At 41.5% G+C, this 15,874-nt stretch overlaps 2 protein-coding genes across 2 annotated transcripts in view; one reads left to right on the top strand and one right to left on the bottom strand.

The window, feature by feature from the left end:
* Window positions 1-424: 424 nt before the first annotated feature.
* Window positions 425-12,595, bottom strand: LOC128621150 (transcription factor E2F3-like). Its single transcript, XM_053646742.1, has 7 exons — window positions 12,341-12,595; window positions 10,131-10,242; window positions 9,476-9,695; window positions 8,156-8,314; window positions 7,519-7,633; window positions 7,241-7,382; window positions 425-7,140 (listed from the first exon to the last, which is right to left on the bottom strand). Exons 1-7 carry the CDS (start codon window positions 12,593-12,595, stop codon window positions 6,893-6,895), a joined length of 1,251 nt encoding a protein of 416 aa, XP_053502717.1. The 3' UTR covers window positions 425-6,892.
* A 2,014-nt stretch (window positions 12,596-14,609) lies between these two features.
* The window catches only part of mboat1 (membrane bound O-acyltransferase domain containing 1), a 15,095-nt gene continuing 13,830 nt past the window's right edge, over window positions 14,610-15,874 (top strand). The window contains exons 1-2 of the mRNA XM_053645584.1: window positions 14,610-15,562; window positions 15,728-15,873. Of these exons, the coding sequence (XP_053501559.1) occupies window positions 15,476-15,562; window positions 15,728-15,873 (233 nt within the window). The 5' untranslated portion in view covers window positions 14,610-15,475. The remainder of the gene's footprint in view (window positions 15,563-15,727; window position 15,874) is intronic.

Below are 15,874 nucleotides of genomic sequence, written 5' to 3'. Positions count from 1 at the left end.
TCCTTCACTTCGGTTGTTCACTAAAATCCGATTTAGTGTCCCTGTAGTGCAGGGCACGTGTCTAATCCTTAATCTGGACGAGTGATGTGGGGACTGTTCCACCTGCAGGTGTAGAACCACACAAGGTCCTGATCCGACATCCATCAGCAGCTGGAGGTAACTCCAGTAGTGACACTGCTAACGTTGCACCACCTCCATGTCATGTCTGCTTAAACACCTGCTACTTCTACTACTGGCCTCTAAAGGACAACACAAGGTTAAATATACAGGTCAAGGAGTCAAGGAGGCTGAGAGTTGTGTGTCTTATTGCTTTTATTCATAATCTGGTGAATTTTCAGAACAGGACAATACACTCCATGAATCCTCCCGCCCCGCCCCCCCACAGAGGCTCTATTTAAGACATTTATTTACAACCCCCCCCCCAAAGCTGATAATGACATCATATTGTGAAATCTTATCAAAAACACACTGAAGTTTAAAACCTTGTGTTACAGTTACACACAGCCACTTTCATGCTAAAAAAATGTTCAGAGTACATCGTAAACCGCACGCTGTTCTTATTCGCACACACTCGTTTTTACGCACAGGGAAATTATCCATAGAGTCAAGAATAAAATGTGCAATTAAAAAGAAACACAGGACACAAATATGGAGAACAGGATATGAATAGCAAAAAAAAAAAAATTAAAAAAAAGAGCTGAAATTCAAAGATACATTAAATATTAGGTGATTAATTTATAGTAAATAAATATTCGGGAGGTTCCCCATCACTTATGGTAGGTTTTTTTTTATGCTATCATCATTCTATTAAATCAGAAACAAACCTGGGGAGAGCGATGCTTTGGGCGCTCCAGCGGATTTCCTTCAGATACATCCGTCCACTGGTTTTACCGTTCATACAGTTCATTCTTAATGACGTGCATTAGACGTCCAGCTCACTCTACTCTTTTAAAAACCATCACACGTTCCCCAAAACAACAGAAGAACTCGTCTTCATATCGAAAAGAAATCCATGAGCACAAAAATCGAATTCTGGGAATAATTAAGGCTTGATTTTATCTGTTTAAAAAAAAGAAGAAATATGATGGATCCTTCACAACAATAACACTGGAGAAAAGGAAAAGGCGAGTATCTGATGTATTACTGTTAATTCACAGTACACGGAAATGCAGACACGTACGTAGTAAAGTTTTTTTTTTTTTAAGGGGAGCAACATTTTTGCTAATCTAAAATCCTGAGGATTCTCCTAACGTTCGGCCGAGCTTCCCGATCCCGCCGTTTGATTCGCGTTCCAAGGAGCGGATTTGGAAAACCGTTTGAATTCCGCTTACTAGACTGCAATCCTTTCAGGATTTCCTCACACACCTGACTGACCAAACACAACGAGCTAATGAGCTCAGTAGGTTCCCCTGAGTGGAGTGGAGAACCTCACTTCAATGGTTGCTGGTGTTAAAACCAGGTTGAAGACCAGACTCCAGACTAAAACTGGAGTAGACTGCGTAACACCAATCCGTTACCATCTAAACCAGTAGAGAAAGCTGGTCGAATACCACGTACCTGTTTGGAGAAATGACACAGCAGCAGCGTATGCTCTTGGCGTCAAGACGGAACTTATTAATGAGCAGAGATTTAGATCTTGTGAACCAGAAGATACGGTTTTCTTGACAGTACGCAGTATCAGATCTTTAGTTAGAACATACAAATTTTTTCTAACCAGCTGTGTACATGATGCCATTACGAAGCCCTACTGGTGACATTTCTTCTTAATTAAAATAAAATATCGCTTGGCCTTAATGCAAAGGAACAAGATCCTAACGCGTGGCTATGAATTAATAACGCAAAGGAACATCATAATGAAGTCGTGACCCCAGATTAAGTGTGGATTAGTTAAATAGCTGATCAGTAACATGAGGGAAAGATCTCATCCCCTCGTATTACCAAGTCACGATCACGACTTCACAAACCGAGTTCTGAGCGTACGCATGACGCACATTCCCCACCGAATTCCTCCTCCAGTTACTTTTATGTCCTTTACCGCTAAATAAAGCTGGAATAATATCCTTACACCATGGTGTAACGTGACATTTAACGTACTGGATTTATCACTCATCACATTTTACTGCACCGATTTATTTAACGCGATCACGAACACTGTAGAAGAATGGCAGCGGACATCGTAACGTGACCGCGCTCATACAACAGCCTGAAGATAGATGCGTCCTGAATTAGTTCTCTCTTTAACGATGGAAAAACATGACTAATGATGGAATTACTGGTCAACCAGTCAACATGAACAGCCACACAAGCCTGGACTGTCGGTATGTTTGGAGATCATTCCGGAAGGTAACGCAGCGTGTGGATTATAAATAACGTTCATGATTGTAGTTACAAAATCACTGAGTGTGCCTTGAGAATACGCTGACAAGAACAACTAGTAAAAGGGTGAAATAACGACGCTGTTTTATCATTTAAAGGAGGATTATTACCCGTGGTAGACGGCCGGCTCTGAAGTTAAAGGTTTGCTTTACTGGATCTCTGCATAGCTGGTGAAGGCACTACTACAGCAATGGCTTTCGGTAATAAACACTGAACCTGAACTGCTATGTAGCACAAAACAACACACACACACACACACACACACACACACACACACACACACCTTTCGTTCTTTTATCCCCCAAAACTAAATAAGACAAACCAGAACATCTTTCCTCAGTCTCTTTGTGAAATGCAGAGTGATATCGCATTATTTCTTTTAAAAGTCGGTTTTATGCCAAGACTTGATACAGAAAGGAGACTTTTGGAACCACAAAATATTTATAATATAAAACGTCCACTGATCCATCTATCTATCTATCTATAAAAATCTGGATAGCTCAAGCTACGGCACTGCCATCTGTGTATTCACCGACATTCTCCACTCACTGTGGGTCGTAATCACTGATCTGTGTACAGGTGCGTCTCAAAACATTCAAATATCGTGGGAAAAGTTCATTTTTTCCCTCTAATTTAATTCAAAAAGTAGAACTTTCATATTTTCTAGATTCATTACACATGAAGTGAAATATTTCGAGCCTTTTTTTATTTTAATCTCGATGATTACGCTTTACAGCTCACGGACATCAAACATCCGGTATCTCAGAATATTAGAATGAAGAGTTTATAATACAGAAATGTGGACCTTGTGAACAGTGTGTTAATTTATGCGCTGATACTCGGTCAAGGTTTTAATCCTCCTGCAGGAATGACTGCATCGACACGGCGTGGTGGCGATCAGCCTGTGGCACTGCTGAGGTGTTCTGGAAGTCCAGGTCGCTCTTCAGCTCGTCTGTATTGTCAGGTCTGGTGTCTCTCGTAGATTCTCTATGGGATTCGGGTCAGGCGAGTCGGCTGGACGATCGAGCACAGTAACACCACGGTCAGTAAAGCAGTTACTAGAAGTTTTGGCACTGTGGGCAGGTGCAGAGTCCTGCTGGAAAAGGAGATCAGCATCTCCATAAAGCTCGTCAGCAGATGGAAGCATGAAGTATCTAAAATCTCCTGGTAGACGCTGCATCGACTCTCGACTTGAGAAAACACACTGGACCAACACCAGCAGATGACATGACACCTCAAATCATCACTGACTGTGGAAACTTCACACTGGACTTCAAGCAGCTCGGATTCTGTTCCTCTCCACTCTTCCTCCAGACTCTGGAACCTTGATTTCCAAATGAAATGCAACATTTCCTTTCATCTTCCCCGTGATTGTGGTTGTGTACTGAACCAGACTGAGAGATTAAAGCCTCAGGAAACCTTTGCAGGTGTTTTAAGTTAATTCACTGATTAGAGTCTTCTCAGCTCGACATTTCTGTATTATAAATTCTTTCTGATATTATGAGATGCTGGGTGTTTGATTTTCGTGAGCTGTAAGCCATAATCATTACGATTAAAACAAAAGAAAGGCTTGAAATATTTCACTGTGTATAATGAACCCAGAATATATAAAAGTTCCACTTTTTGAATTAAATTATGGAAAAAACCCCGAACTTTTCCACCTGACTTTTCTATATTTTTTGAGATGCACCCGTGTATAAGATCAGCGGTCGGAGCTCTGAAACATAAAACAAACACAGAAATACAGCGGATATTTGTGTACAGAGAATATTTAGCCGTTAAGCATGATGTGCGTTTCATTTTGGTGTTTTTTTTATAGATTTCACTCCGCGCCGTTAGAATATCAGCTTTGTGTTCTAAACAGAGAGCTTAGCAACAACCAGCGGCTAAACGCTTAAACACCAACACTCGCACCTAAACACCAACACTTCAACACTACTGTAATCTACTGAAGGAAAAGATACAGAAAATAAAGACTTCATTATACCAATCAGGTATTTTGTACAGCTTTGTGTTATAGTGCATATTAGCTCAGTGTATGAGATTCTGGGTTGCCAGATCCTCAGAGCCAAAGCATCCCAAAGGAAGTCAGAAAGCCCTCAACACTACTGCACAAATATAAACTCGTTCGCCACAGGGACGATGTGCCTTCCAGGACCGGTTCATTCTATTCACGCACTTTTTATCCATAATTTTCTGCATGTTTTCCCTCAGCAGATTACAGTAGTGCTGAAGTGTTGGTGTTTAAGTGTTTTATTGCTTAAGTGTTTAAATATTAGTGTTTAACCACCGGTTTTTGCTAAAAGCAGCACATCGGGTCAACTTGTTTTCGTCTGGCGCCCTCTGTTGGCAGGGAATCGTAAAATTGCCACCAGAGCACTTCCGTTGGCTTCACCTACTTTCAAATTCTATGAGCTATCCTGTTTATATATAAAGACAGATAGATAGATCAGTGAAAACAACAGGTTTGGACGTAGGTAGTTTATTACCTAGCGCATGGGGTGAACCAATCAGAATTTGGCCCAATAACATTATTTTATTTTCCATGGACTGATTGGGCAATGTTAATTGAACTGAATAATTCTTTTATCATATTTAGGTTAAGATATGAGATATTTGTGGGATTATTCTAGCGTAACGTACAGACACATACAACATTAATTTAAGCAGCTGGTTGAATTACTATGCACCTACTTAAAGGAATCATTCATTCACCAAAATAATAATAATAATAATAATAATAATTTTGCCCGTACCACCAAGGTAAGTTTCAGACCCCACACTACAGGTGAAAAAGATTTTAAACACTTATTTCTGGTCTGTTTCACAAAATATAAAGAACAAGGTCACACTCCTAGACCCAATGTGAGCTCTACTCCACAAAAGCTCTCTTTTTTTCCTTCTACTTAAATTTTTCCCATTAGAACAATTTTCAATTTTTGTTTGCACATCTGGATGTTCCACGACCGCTCAGGAATTTGGAGGTGCATGTTTCAATGGACAATTCTTCTGTCTGGTTCTCCTAGAGACTGTTTGACCCTTGTAGGTCACGCAAACATTTTCAATAGAGAAAACAAAAAAAGTTAGCAATTAGCTATGGAGCAAAAAACTGAGAAGCAAAACTAAACTAAAGAAGAACATAAAAAGACACTAAATACGTCTCGGCTGACGATTAGTGGTACGGGGAAATTCCAAACGTGAACCTTTAAAATTGAAGCGTACTGTACCGCATGTACATAACAAATGGCTGGGACACCAGGCCTTTGCGTAAAGATAGCTAACGAGAACATCGGCCGGATCCTCAAAAAAAAAAAAAAAAAAAAAAAAGGAAAAGAAATTCCCCAAAGTGACCAATTTAAAAATGGCTAAAAATGACTTCTAATAGGATGACAGCTCGGTAAACATACATCCAGGCCAGGGAGTTTTAAAGTGCACTTCCAAAACTGAAATAAAACCCACCACTGGGACATGCAGGATTCCTCAAATCCAACTGAACTCAAATCAATTGGAGAGCCTGTCAGTGGCATCAATATTCAGTCAAATAAAACACCGAGTTAATTTGCCCTTTGGTCTCTAGAGACCTTTGGATCCAGGATAAAAAGTTAAAATGGACAAATCTATACTTCATCATTACAGTCTCGAAGCGTCGACGCGAACGATGAAATGATTTCTCACACGAGGGAGCGTAAGAAATCCGCAGCAGCACTGAACACAATAAAGAGCAGCTTATCAATCCCATCTGCTTGAATCCCATCACCATGGGAATAAAACAGACAGCAGCACATGATGTGGGCGTCGCTGTGTAATTCTACACAGAACTTGATTTACTCCACCGACCCAGTCACCTGGGTCTTCACTACGAGTTCATGTTCACCTTCAGGTATGCTGAAATGCACAAGTCAACAATGATAATTCCTACATCTGCACACGGCCAATTTTACGTGTGCAGATTGAGGACCGGGTATAGGGAGGAACGATCCAAAGCCAGCGTTATTGGTACGACCAAAGTTTGGAGAGGAGCTCCTAAATGCTGATGGAAAGACAAGGAAGTAAAGGGAAATGCTCAGCAATTCCCAAATCAAGGCATCTGCAAGTTGGAAGATGGTAGATCTTGGTTAGCAGAGGCATCCAGGTTGCTCAAGAGGGTGTAGAAACAAACCGGAAACCCTCAAATCTCCAATTCATGGGCATTTGAAATCTGCAGTTATCACTGTAGGAACGGTGGTGTAATCTTACTTGCACAAGACAGGGGACACTTGCAAGCAAATTTTCTAACAACTTACTTGATCAGATGGGAAACACATACTCGAGTAAGACTTGGCTCCTTCATCAGAGTCTCACAGGAACCTTTAAGTTGGAAAAGGGTAGACCGTTCTCCAAGCATCCCTCAATTCAGGATGCACAGGAAGCTTAAAATACTGGCATCTCACCAGACTCCTGAGTCAAGGGCACCTATAAATTTGCACCCTCCTATCAGTGGTCATCTGACCGAGTCAATCCAAGCAAGAGGTTCCCTTCAGTTGCATAGAAGATCATCCAGATTGGGGAGGCGATCGAGGTCATCGAAGAGGTCAGAAATGCCCTCGCCTTCTCCTAGGCTCATGAGGTAGTCTTCACTGAGTGGTGGTGAACCCAGGCTGATGAAGGGCGGTTCAGAGTAGGAGTTCTGGTCCTCAGTTTGTTGTAGCAGGCTGGTGTAGGGGGACGTAATGGGTGAGAGGTTGGTGACCGTTACCGCTGGTCCTGAACGACTGGAGTTGGCATCTGCAGGTAGGGCGAAACAAAATGCACGGACTTAAAACAAAAACACCAGGGTTCAGAGATGCTCCTATTTAAACACAGAAAACCTCCACAGCAAACCCACCTTCTAACACTTTCATAAAAGGAGAGGAGTTTCCATTCAAACTGGAATTCTCATTCTTCACCGGACTGTCGGGGGTATTTTCATCAGGACACAAGAAGACATCTATAGGTCCTTTCGTACTGGTGAGGTGAACTTGCAAGCCCTGTAGAGTGCATTTGATTCACAGATATATAAAATAAAAAGACCCCTTGGATAGCAAAGATAAAAAATCTATTTGGAAGCATCCACTTAGTCTGACAGTGCGAAAGATGGAGAAATGCACCACAGTGATGACTGACCTCCTGTGGATCGGGAACCTCTAACTTGGTCTCGGGTGGCGCTCGGACAGCGATGACCGTCTGATCTTTCAGACTATGGTCCCGCCGGAGGTCTTGATATGTTACATAAGCGAACGTAGGGGAAGTTAAAGAACCACAGTGAAATAGCAGAGTCTACAGTGGTATAGATCACACCAATACTGCTCAGGTTTTTACCTTCATCAGCACTTCCTGAAGACCTCCCTTTAACAAGACTACCCATGTTCCCATTAACAAGCTTTTCCCCGAACTACCAATGTCCCCCTTTTACCAAAATTGCCCAGGTTGACACCCCCACCCCCCAAAAAAAATACCAAGGCGACCCGGTTCTCCACTCTCATACCAAGCCCACCCAAGTTCTCCCCATGTCAATCCTACCCAGGTTTTCTCTTTACCAAGCATAATCAAGTTTCCCCCTTTACCTAAACTACCCACGCCTTTCCCTGACTTCACCCAATTTTCCCCCTTATCATGGCTTTGATCTTCAAAGTCTGAACAGTAAACAGAAATTCACACGCTCAAGAGATACGCAGCATGTCAAGAAGCAATGCCACATAAACTACACACACGTCCTAGAAGAGAAGAGTCGTCATCTTGCACCAGCATGAAGAAAGGATATTTCTGACTGTGCGACGATTCCGTCATCTGCTTGACTTCTTGCGTGCATCTTTGGATCATCTCATCGAGTCTGCGCTCCTCCTGCACCAGCTGCGCCACTTCGCTGCTCAGAGTCTGTTTATGGGTCAGTACTCCACCAACCTCTGAAAGGTTACAGCCCCTAAAATAAACCACACAAGAATGGAGCATGTTTATAAGCATACTTAGCATGCTAATAAGCCAGGTTTATTAGCACCATGCCCACAGAAGGGAGGGGAAACGTGTACAAGGTTACCACGATGTATTGTTTATACACTGATCTGCAAAAACTCAATTAGTCGTCAGTTTGACACGTGCTGCCTACGTGAACATCGCGGCAGACCAGGTACACCGCTTCATGGTAATGGTATTCCCAGAATGCAGTGGTCTGTCTCAGCAGGTTAACACGTCCTGACACATTCGAGAATGGCTAGACGAACATGAAGAAGACTTCAAGGTGTTGCCTGGGCCTCCAAATTCCCCAGATCTCAATCTGATCGAGCATCTGCTGGAACAAAACCTTCAACCCATGGCAGCTCCATCGCACATCTTACAGGACTTTAAGGATCTGCTGCTGAAGACTTGGTGGAGTCTTGTAGAGTCCATTACACTATACTAGTATACAGTGATCCTACCTGGATAATGACCAAGACCACCAATTAGCTAACTAAATAATACAGATGTAATAATTTATAAACAATCAATAAATTTCCTTTAATTTTCTCCACTAGCTTGTGCATTTTAAAAGTCATTTAATACCACTGTGGGATGTTTTCCTTGTTTATTCCTCGATGATCAGACCATTATTACAAATCACTTCCTTTCGTTTATTCCACTTTTTGTGTGCGCTTAATCAATTCCCTACACTTCTACGACCTGGCTCTTGGCTTCTCTGCAGGTTCCTGGATGATCCTGGACTTCGCACCATGAAAATTCCACACCCGAACACTCCTAGTTAGCATATACAAAGATTCAAAAACATATCACAGCGTAAGTAAGCCACGCGGCAAACCATTATTACCACATCTGCAAAACTATCAGCGCCTCTGTATATTCGCTTCCTGCTTACAGACAGGAAGTGGGGTAATCCTGTCTACGTGCACTGGGTGCAGAGCAGACCTACACATGATGTTTCATCTCAAGTATCTTATTATCAGAAATGTGATAAAACGTCTGTAGGGTTACATCTCTCTCATTCTAATTGAGAAATACTAATGACCAGTTCTTGTTCACAAACCATCTGCATCCATGAGAGGCGTAAACAGAAATGAATACATCATTCGCCCTGTCCCACGGTACGTACATCCACTGGATGTTGTTTTTGGATTTCTTCTTGATGAGGTGCACCCCCTCCAGCACGTTGGTGATGTCGTAGAGACGACGCTTCTGGACGTTGAGCGCCTCGGCCGCCTGGTTCAGATCCACGACGCCATCCGAAGACTGGCCCAACAACTGCACAAACTTCTTCGTCAGGAGACCCAGAGACGTGTCGTAGCGAGTCTTCTCTGATGGAGACTTTGGAGCTACGTGGAGAATTAGCGCATTAACTTCTCAACTCAAAAGTAGAGACAGTGATATTAACACCAACAAAATTTCTGGCCATTTCATCAGGACAAATGATTCATTTAGATAGTAACGGTGTCAGCAATGTACGCAGATTGCTAGCAAAGACTACGGCAAATCCTTACTGTTACATGCAACATGTTAAAATGAACAATCAATTGATCGAATTTAAACTCTCATTGCTTAATAACACTTCAGGACTGGCTGTTCTAGGAAAATCATCTTTCGGGTGGTAACAGTAACGTAGCATCTGATTTTCCCCCCACAACATCACACCAGTGTTTAACTTCATTACGAATTAACAGATTTGATCAATTAAGACAGTAATTAAGTATAAAAATAATAATTGTACTGGCATACAGTAGTAATCCAGTCAGAATTGGGTTTGTTCTTACTTTTGTTGCCCTTTAGCACAGCTAGCGGGCCTCCATTTTGGGTCTTGGGGGTTTTTGCTACTTCAGCTGTGTACAAGTGGTCCGAGTCGTCGAGAGCCAAGCGCCTCTTCGCCTGTGGAACACGTTCACAAGACAATCAGACAAGATTGGCAGCCATGCTGCCATCACAAATCAGGTAATGTAAGATTAGCAATAAAACAAAACCAAGCTAGAGGGAAAAAAAACATGCAAAAACGTAGCTGGGAAAAGTCCAATTTTTTCCTTGTCTGACATTCAGTTTAACCTTGTTTGCATATTCATCAGGCAAATTTTTTTTTTGCAAATATTAAGTAAATTTCCACGTTGCTGGTGCAGTCACCCCCCCCACCTCCCCCAGTCATCACGGACTTCCATCCACTCCTGTTAAACTGGAATATTCTACGCAGAAGCAACAAGGACTCAGTAAAAATAAATAAATAAATAAATAAATAAATAATTATGCAGCAGAGCTCACTACTGAAATAAAGTGGCACATTGTGGTGTTAAGGTTATCCCAAGTGAAGTAGTAGATTATGTTTAGATAGTAATATTATGAGAAATAACGTGGCCTCTGATATCAAAATCATTAAAATAAAAAAAAAGTCATAGAGCTGATTTTACTATTCCAAGGAACAGGTCTAATCAAATATTACATTGCGACTACGTGGAGAACTTGTACAGTCTGATATTAGGATTATGAGCAAGACAGGAAATAAACTCACACCAGAATCTCCAGCTATTTCTCGTGATCCTGATATCAGAATGTACGACTCACAAAACATAACTCATTTTTTAAAAATCATATTTTCATTTTTATTTATAGCAACCCTAAAGCACGGCCACGTGGTGACCGAAATCCAAAAAAAGTACTTAGTTTGTAATTAGTTTATTTTCTTTTAGCACTGCTAAATTGTAACATAATACAAATACACTAAAAAGCACTTGATAGATTATTGGCTAACTAGCTAGCGAGTTAACCAAGTAAACAGAACAGCTGTGTGAACATCTGCTTCGTTTAATATATCGCATGGTATACGTGCCAAGTTGCCATACGATATTTTGTTCCGTATTAAGCTGATCTCGAGATTACTGCAAAGATTGTGTGCAGGAAAAAGAAATCGTGTTAAACAAGTCTTTAATGTAGATTTGGGAAGATACGGGAACCTTACGACAACGCTAAAAATAACCACCGTACGACATTTCGCTCCGATCACGCTTCAGGAACGAGCGCGTTTATTTTACCGTTACTGTAAAAAACGTAGCCGAGTTTAACGACTCGTTTACGTTTAACTTTCCGTAGCTACTGAATATATATTTCGATAACTGCAGAGAAATTATAGCAAGAATATTATAGCATTTTGGAAAAAAATTGTAGTTTAAAAGCTAGAGGAGTCCTTAACGACTTCCTACGTGACGTTCATCTGTTTTGTTTAACGCCTTTGTTACGTAAACGCAAAACTAAAAACTTTTCCAGTTCCTGGGTCACCTTTTTTTTTTTTTTTTTTTAATAGTGTTGTTGCACAAACTACTTCCTGTTTAGACATGCCTACTGGACAGATGATAATAACTACAAATAAACAAGAAGAAATTACAGAACTGAACAACGACAAACGGTTTCGGTTGATTTGTGTACACGTCCAAACTCGAACTTATTCGGAAGCTAACGTGCTACCTTTACGTTAAAACTTAGATTCATTTTTTAATGTCTTCCTACGTGACTTTTTCCACTTCCTGTTTAAATGTCACCCAGTGTTTCTACACAGCATGCCAGCTTGGTGACGGTAAAATAACCGCGGTACGATATTCCGCCCAGTATCAAGCCGCTCTACAGAAGCTCCTCGTGCCTCAGGAACCACTTCATAATCCGTTTGTTTTTGTTTTGTTATTAAAAAGTTAGACTAACCGCTGCTGACGTCACTTTTACCAATTTGTTTATCGTTCATAACTACTTCCTGTTTAAACCTGGCTCTGTTTCCATAGCTACTGAAGATATGCTAACAGCTACAAATAAACAGTTTAGGAAGAAACTGACGGAAATGACAGACGCGCGCGAGCGGTGATGGTACAGCCCGGGTTTTGGTGCGTGTCTGAACTTGCAGTTGTGTGGAAGCTAGTTAGCTTTAGCCTGAGTGTAGGGGTGAGTGAAGGGGTGGATTTTGCCCCCTGTGCGCGTGCAGTTATTCGGCGGTTACCGGAGGCCGTCCCAGCGCAGGTCTCTGTCCGCTCCCGGTCGGGGTGGTGTACAGGCTGGCGGCCGGAGACTCGGACACGCACACGGCGGGAGTGTGTGTGAGGCACGGCGGCGGCGGGGTGATGATGTGGATGTAGGTGGTTGTGCGTGTGTTAGAGCCCAGGGCCGTCAGGACCGCGTTCTCGTCCAGCGAAGAGCCTCCAACCCCGGTGATGATCACACTCTCCGGGGCCGAGGATGAGATCGCTCTTCTCATCGTCTCCGACGCGGCGCTTGTGTGTGTGTGTGTGTGTCGCTTCTCTCTCCGACCTCACTTTAAACCGCGTTTTTACACCAACGCGCTGCTTTTATGCCACAAATATTGACTTCGCATGAAAGATGAGACTCTTAACTACCGATGCAGCCAGGTTTCAGGTGATATTAGTGTCATAAACGCGCAGATGGCTCGGATTTAAAAAGTTACCGCCGAGCTCCGCTGCCACTGCGCCGCTCGCTGGAGGGAGGAAAAAATGGCTCCAGGAAGCTGACAATGAATGAGGGGGGATACGGGTGAAGCGCGAAAGGCGCTCGCGCGAAACTCGGATTTCCCGCGGAACACTTCAAACCCGATTTGCATGTCGCGCACGATTGGCCGCGTGGACACCAAGCCACCCCCCTCCCTTGCACACGCTGCCACTCGGGCTGCGCGACGTTGACAATCATCAGGGGGGAAAGGGCGCGCCGTGGGTGCAGGCCGCTGATTGGTCAGGGGCAGCACGTGTACGGTGACGTCACCGGAGTGAGGCGGAAGAAAGATAAACAATGGCAATATTATGATTTTAACTGCGGAAATAATCATAATAAAAATAGAGATATACAAGTGCCAAATTGTTCAACATTATCTCCGTATTAAACAGACTTTGCGTCACTAATTAACACATTTAGATTGATGTGCAACAAGAAAAGCCTAAAAACTGCTCACATTTTATGACACTATAATGAAAGTCACTTTTTACAACAACAACAACAAAAGATTTTTTTAATAAATCCTTATAGCTTGTACCGCTGTCATGCTTATTTATTTTGCTACTTGGAACTGTTTGAATTTGCTGCATTTAAATAAATAAAGAATTGTGTTTATTAACAATGAAAGAGCACTGTAATAAAATAAATATTTGATTGTAATTTACTTTATTAGTTAAGTATTATATGAATAGATGTAAGGTGTTAAATACTGAACCTGAGGAATGTTATATGCAAATATGCAGCAAGAAAGCTGTTAAAACATGGCATTTTAGTTTACATTCTTGTATTATTTTTTTTTAATGTTTGTTTGTTTAACATTAGCCTGTAATTATATCCACACCTTACTGTTTATTTGTTTATATTCTTCACATTGTTGTATATGTATATACTGTCCTCATTTTGTTGATTTATCTCTGGTTTATTAAAATAAATAAAAACATCACAGACGATAGTAGGAGAATGTTTAGATGGTTATAGGTTCTAGCTCTCTAAATGAGTTCTACCTAGGGTTAAAAGAAAGAAGGAAGAGAAACCCTCTGAAGCCTTTATGGCACTAAATGTAACTAGAACAATATAGATAACGTTTGCCTTAATAAGGATAATAATAATAATAATAATAATGAAATAATTTTGTGTGTACTTGACAATGTAACATGAAATGAACCCGAACTGTTTTAAAAGAATGCATTTTTTTAAAAACATAAATGGGTTTTTCATGATTTTATACCCATATTTAATCACGGATAGTCACAGTCTTTGTTGATAAGTGTTAAATTATTATGATAAGTCTCGATACTTTATCCTTTAATATTTGTTATTCATTATAATAATATATTTTATTTGAGAGATTGTGGTTATTCTCAGTGCTGAGCAGCAGAGGGCGCTCTGTGAACAACAAAACTTTTCCGGAAGGAAAAATCCGACTCATAACCATGATGTTACCTTGACCGTCCAATGAGGAATTATTACGAGCCATGATGTGCTCAGGTAAAGGCATTTTGAGTCTATATAATTAAAATGTTTTATTTCTACCTCTATAATGAAGGCAGATACACACTACCCACAATCCCACACGCTGTTCTGGCAGTCTAGAGTCGCCGCTGTTACCATGGAAACGTCAAAGCGTCAATGTTATTAAATGAAAGTTAAATTAAATGCCATTTACTCTATATGTTACACCCTATCCCTCACCACCAGCACCCCAGTTAATGGGGGGGGGGGGGGTAATAAAAAAAAAATCCCAGTATCGCAGTAGATATAAAGAGGAGCATGCCAAGGCGGTCTGGTGGGCGTAACCAATAGAAAACAATGGGCGGGGCCAAAGTGATGTTGCCAGATGAAAGTATTTCGGAAAATATTAATACAACCTAGATGCTTTTGTTGATTTTTTGATTGCTTTTTTTTTTAATCATGCTTTATCTGGTAAGAAACTTCACAATTTTCACTTCACACCGTGCCATAATATTAATAATATCATTGATAATAAAAAGACGAAGGCGACTATTTTTTATTCCGTTATTGTTGCAGTTTTAATTATGCTTTTTTTTTAATTAACACTGTTTTATAAACTGCTATGCATGTCATTTATTTGATATATAAATTTTGTTATGTTCATTCATATGTTTTAACGGTCTGTCTAATCGAATAGTGACAACTTTTGTTCATCATGTTTTTGTTTCGGTTTATTATAAATGATTAAAAATGACCAAAGGCACCACACTGTTTTATTCCTAAATCGTACCCATTTAAGATTTGATTATTGAGGCAAGTTTATAATAATCATCTTTCTAGTGATTAACTCCCTAAACCTGTTCTGTCATGAAAACTGTACAGACTGTATGAGGAGTTAATTTCGACATGGCAACCCGGGCGCGCGCCCGTCCCGCTCAGTTTTCTGCGCCGCGCCTTCCCAAACCCGCTCCAACTTCTCCAAGTGCTGGACACCAATCTGGATGATGTTGATGGAGCTGAAGTTCAGGTCCTGTGTGGAAGGAATATTATTTGTGTGTTAAAAAACACCTCGTGTTGGTGTTGATGACTCGGATCTCCAGCCCGCACGCGCATGAAAGGGACTGCAGGAGTTTGAGAACTTTCAGGAGTTTTAGGATCTTCAGGAGCTTAGGGATGCAGAATGGATCCCACATCAGACCTGCTTCAAACTACGGGCTGCACATGGCTGAGTCCCATCAGCATGTTCCTGGGAATTCCTCTGGATCAGGTGAGAACCCTGGTGAAGTTCTCAGAAGTGTGTCTGAGATGAATGTGTAGTTTGGGTTCAGTTTCATGAGGGTCATTTATTTGGTTCTTGATGAATCTGGGCCGGTGTGAAAGGCGTGTGTTGCGTATACAAGACTAGAACGTTGCCTGTTCTCCTCCACCGTAGGTGAACTTTATCATGTGCCAGATGTTCGGCCTGGCTGCTGCCTCCTGGTTTCGGCTGTGTCTCAGACCTCAGCGGGTCGGCCCAGCTGTGCGCCACACCGTCGCTAGTTTCTTGGGGTCGTTGTTCGTTATATTCTCCTTTGGATGG

This window comes from Ictalurus furcatus, chromosome 1 (assembly GCF_023375685.1).
Source record: "Ictalurus furcatus strain D&B chromosome 1, Billie_1.0, whole genome shotgun sequence".
In the NCBI taxonomy this organism is placed as follows: domain Eukaryota; kingdom Metazoa; phylum Chordata; class Actinopteri; order Siluriformes; family Ictaluridae; genus Ictalurus; species Ictalurus furcatus.
This window is presented reverse-complemented; position numbering and strand designations above follow the sequence as displayed.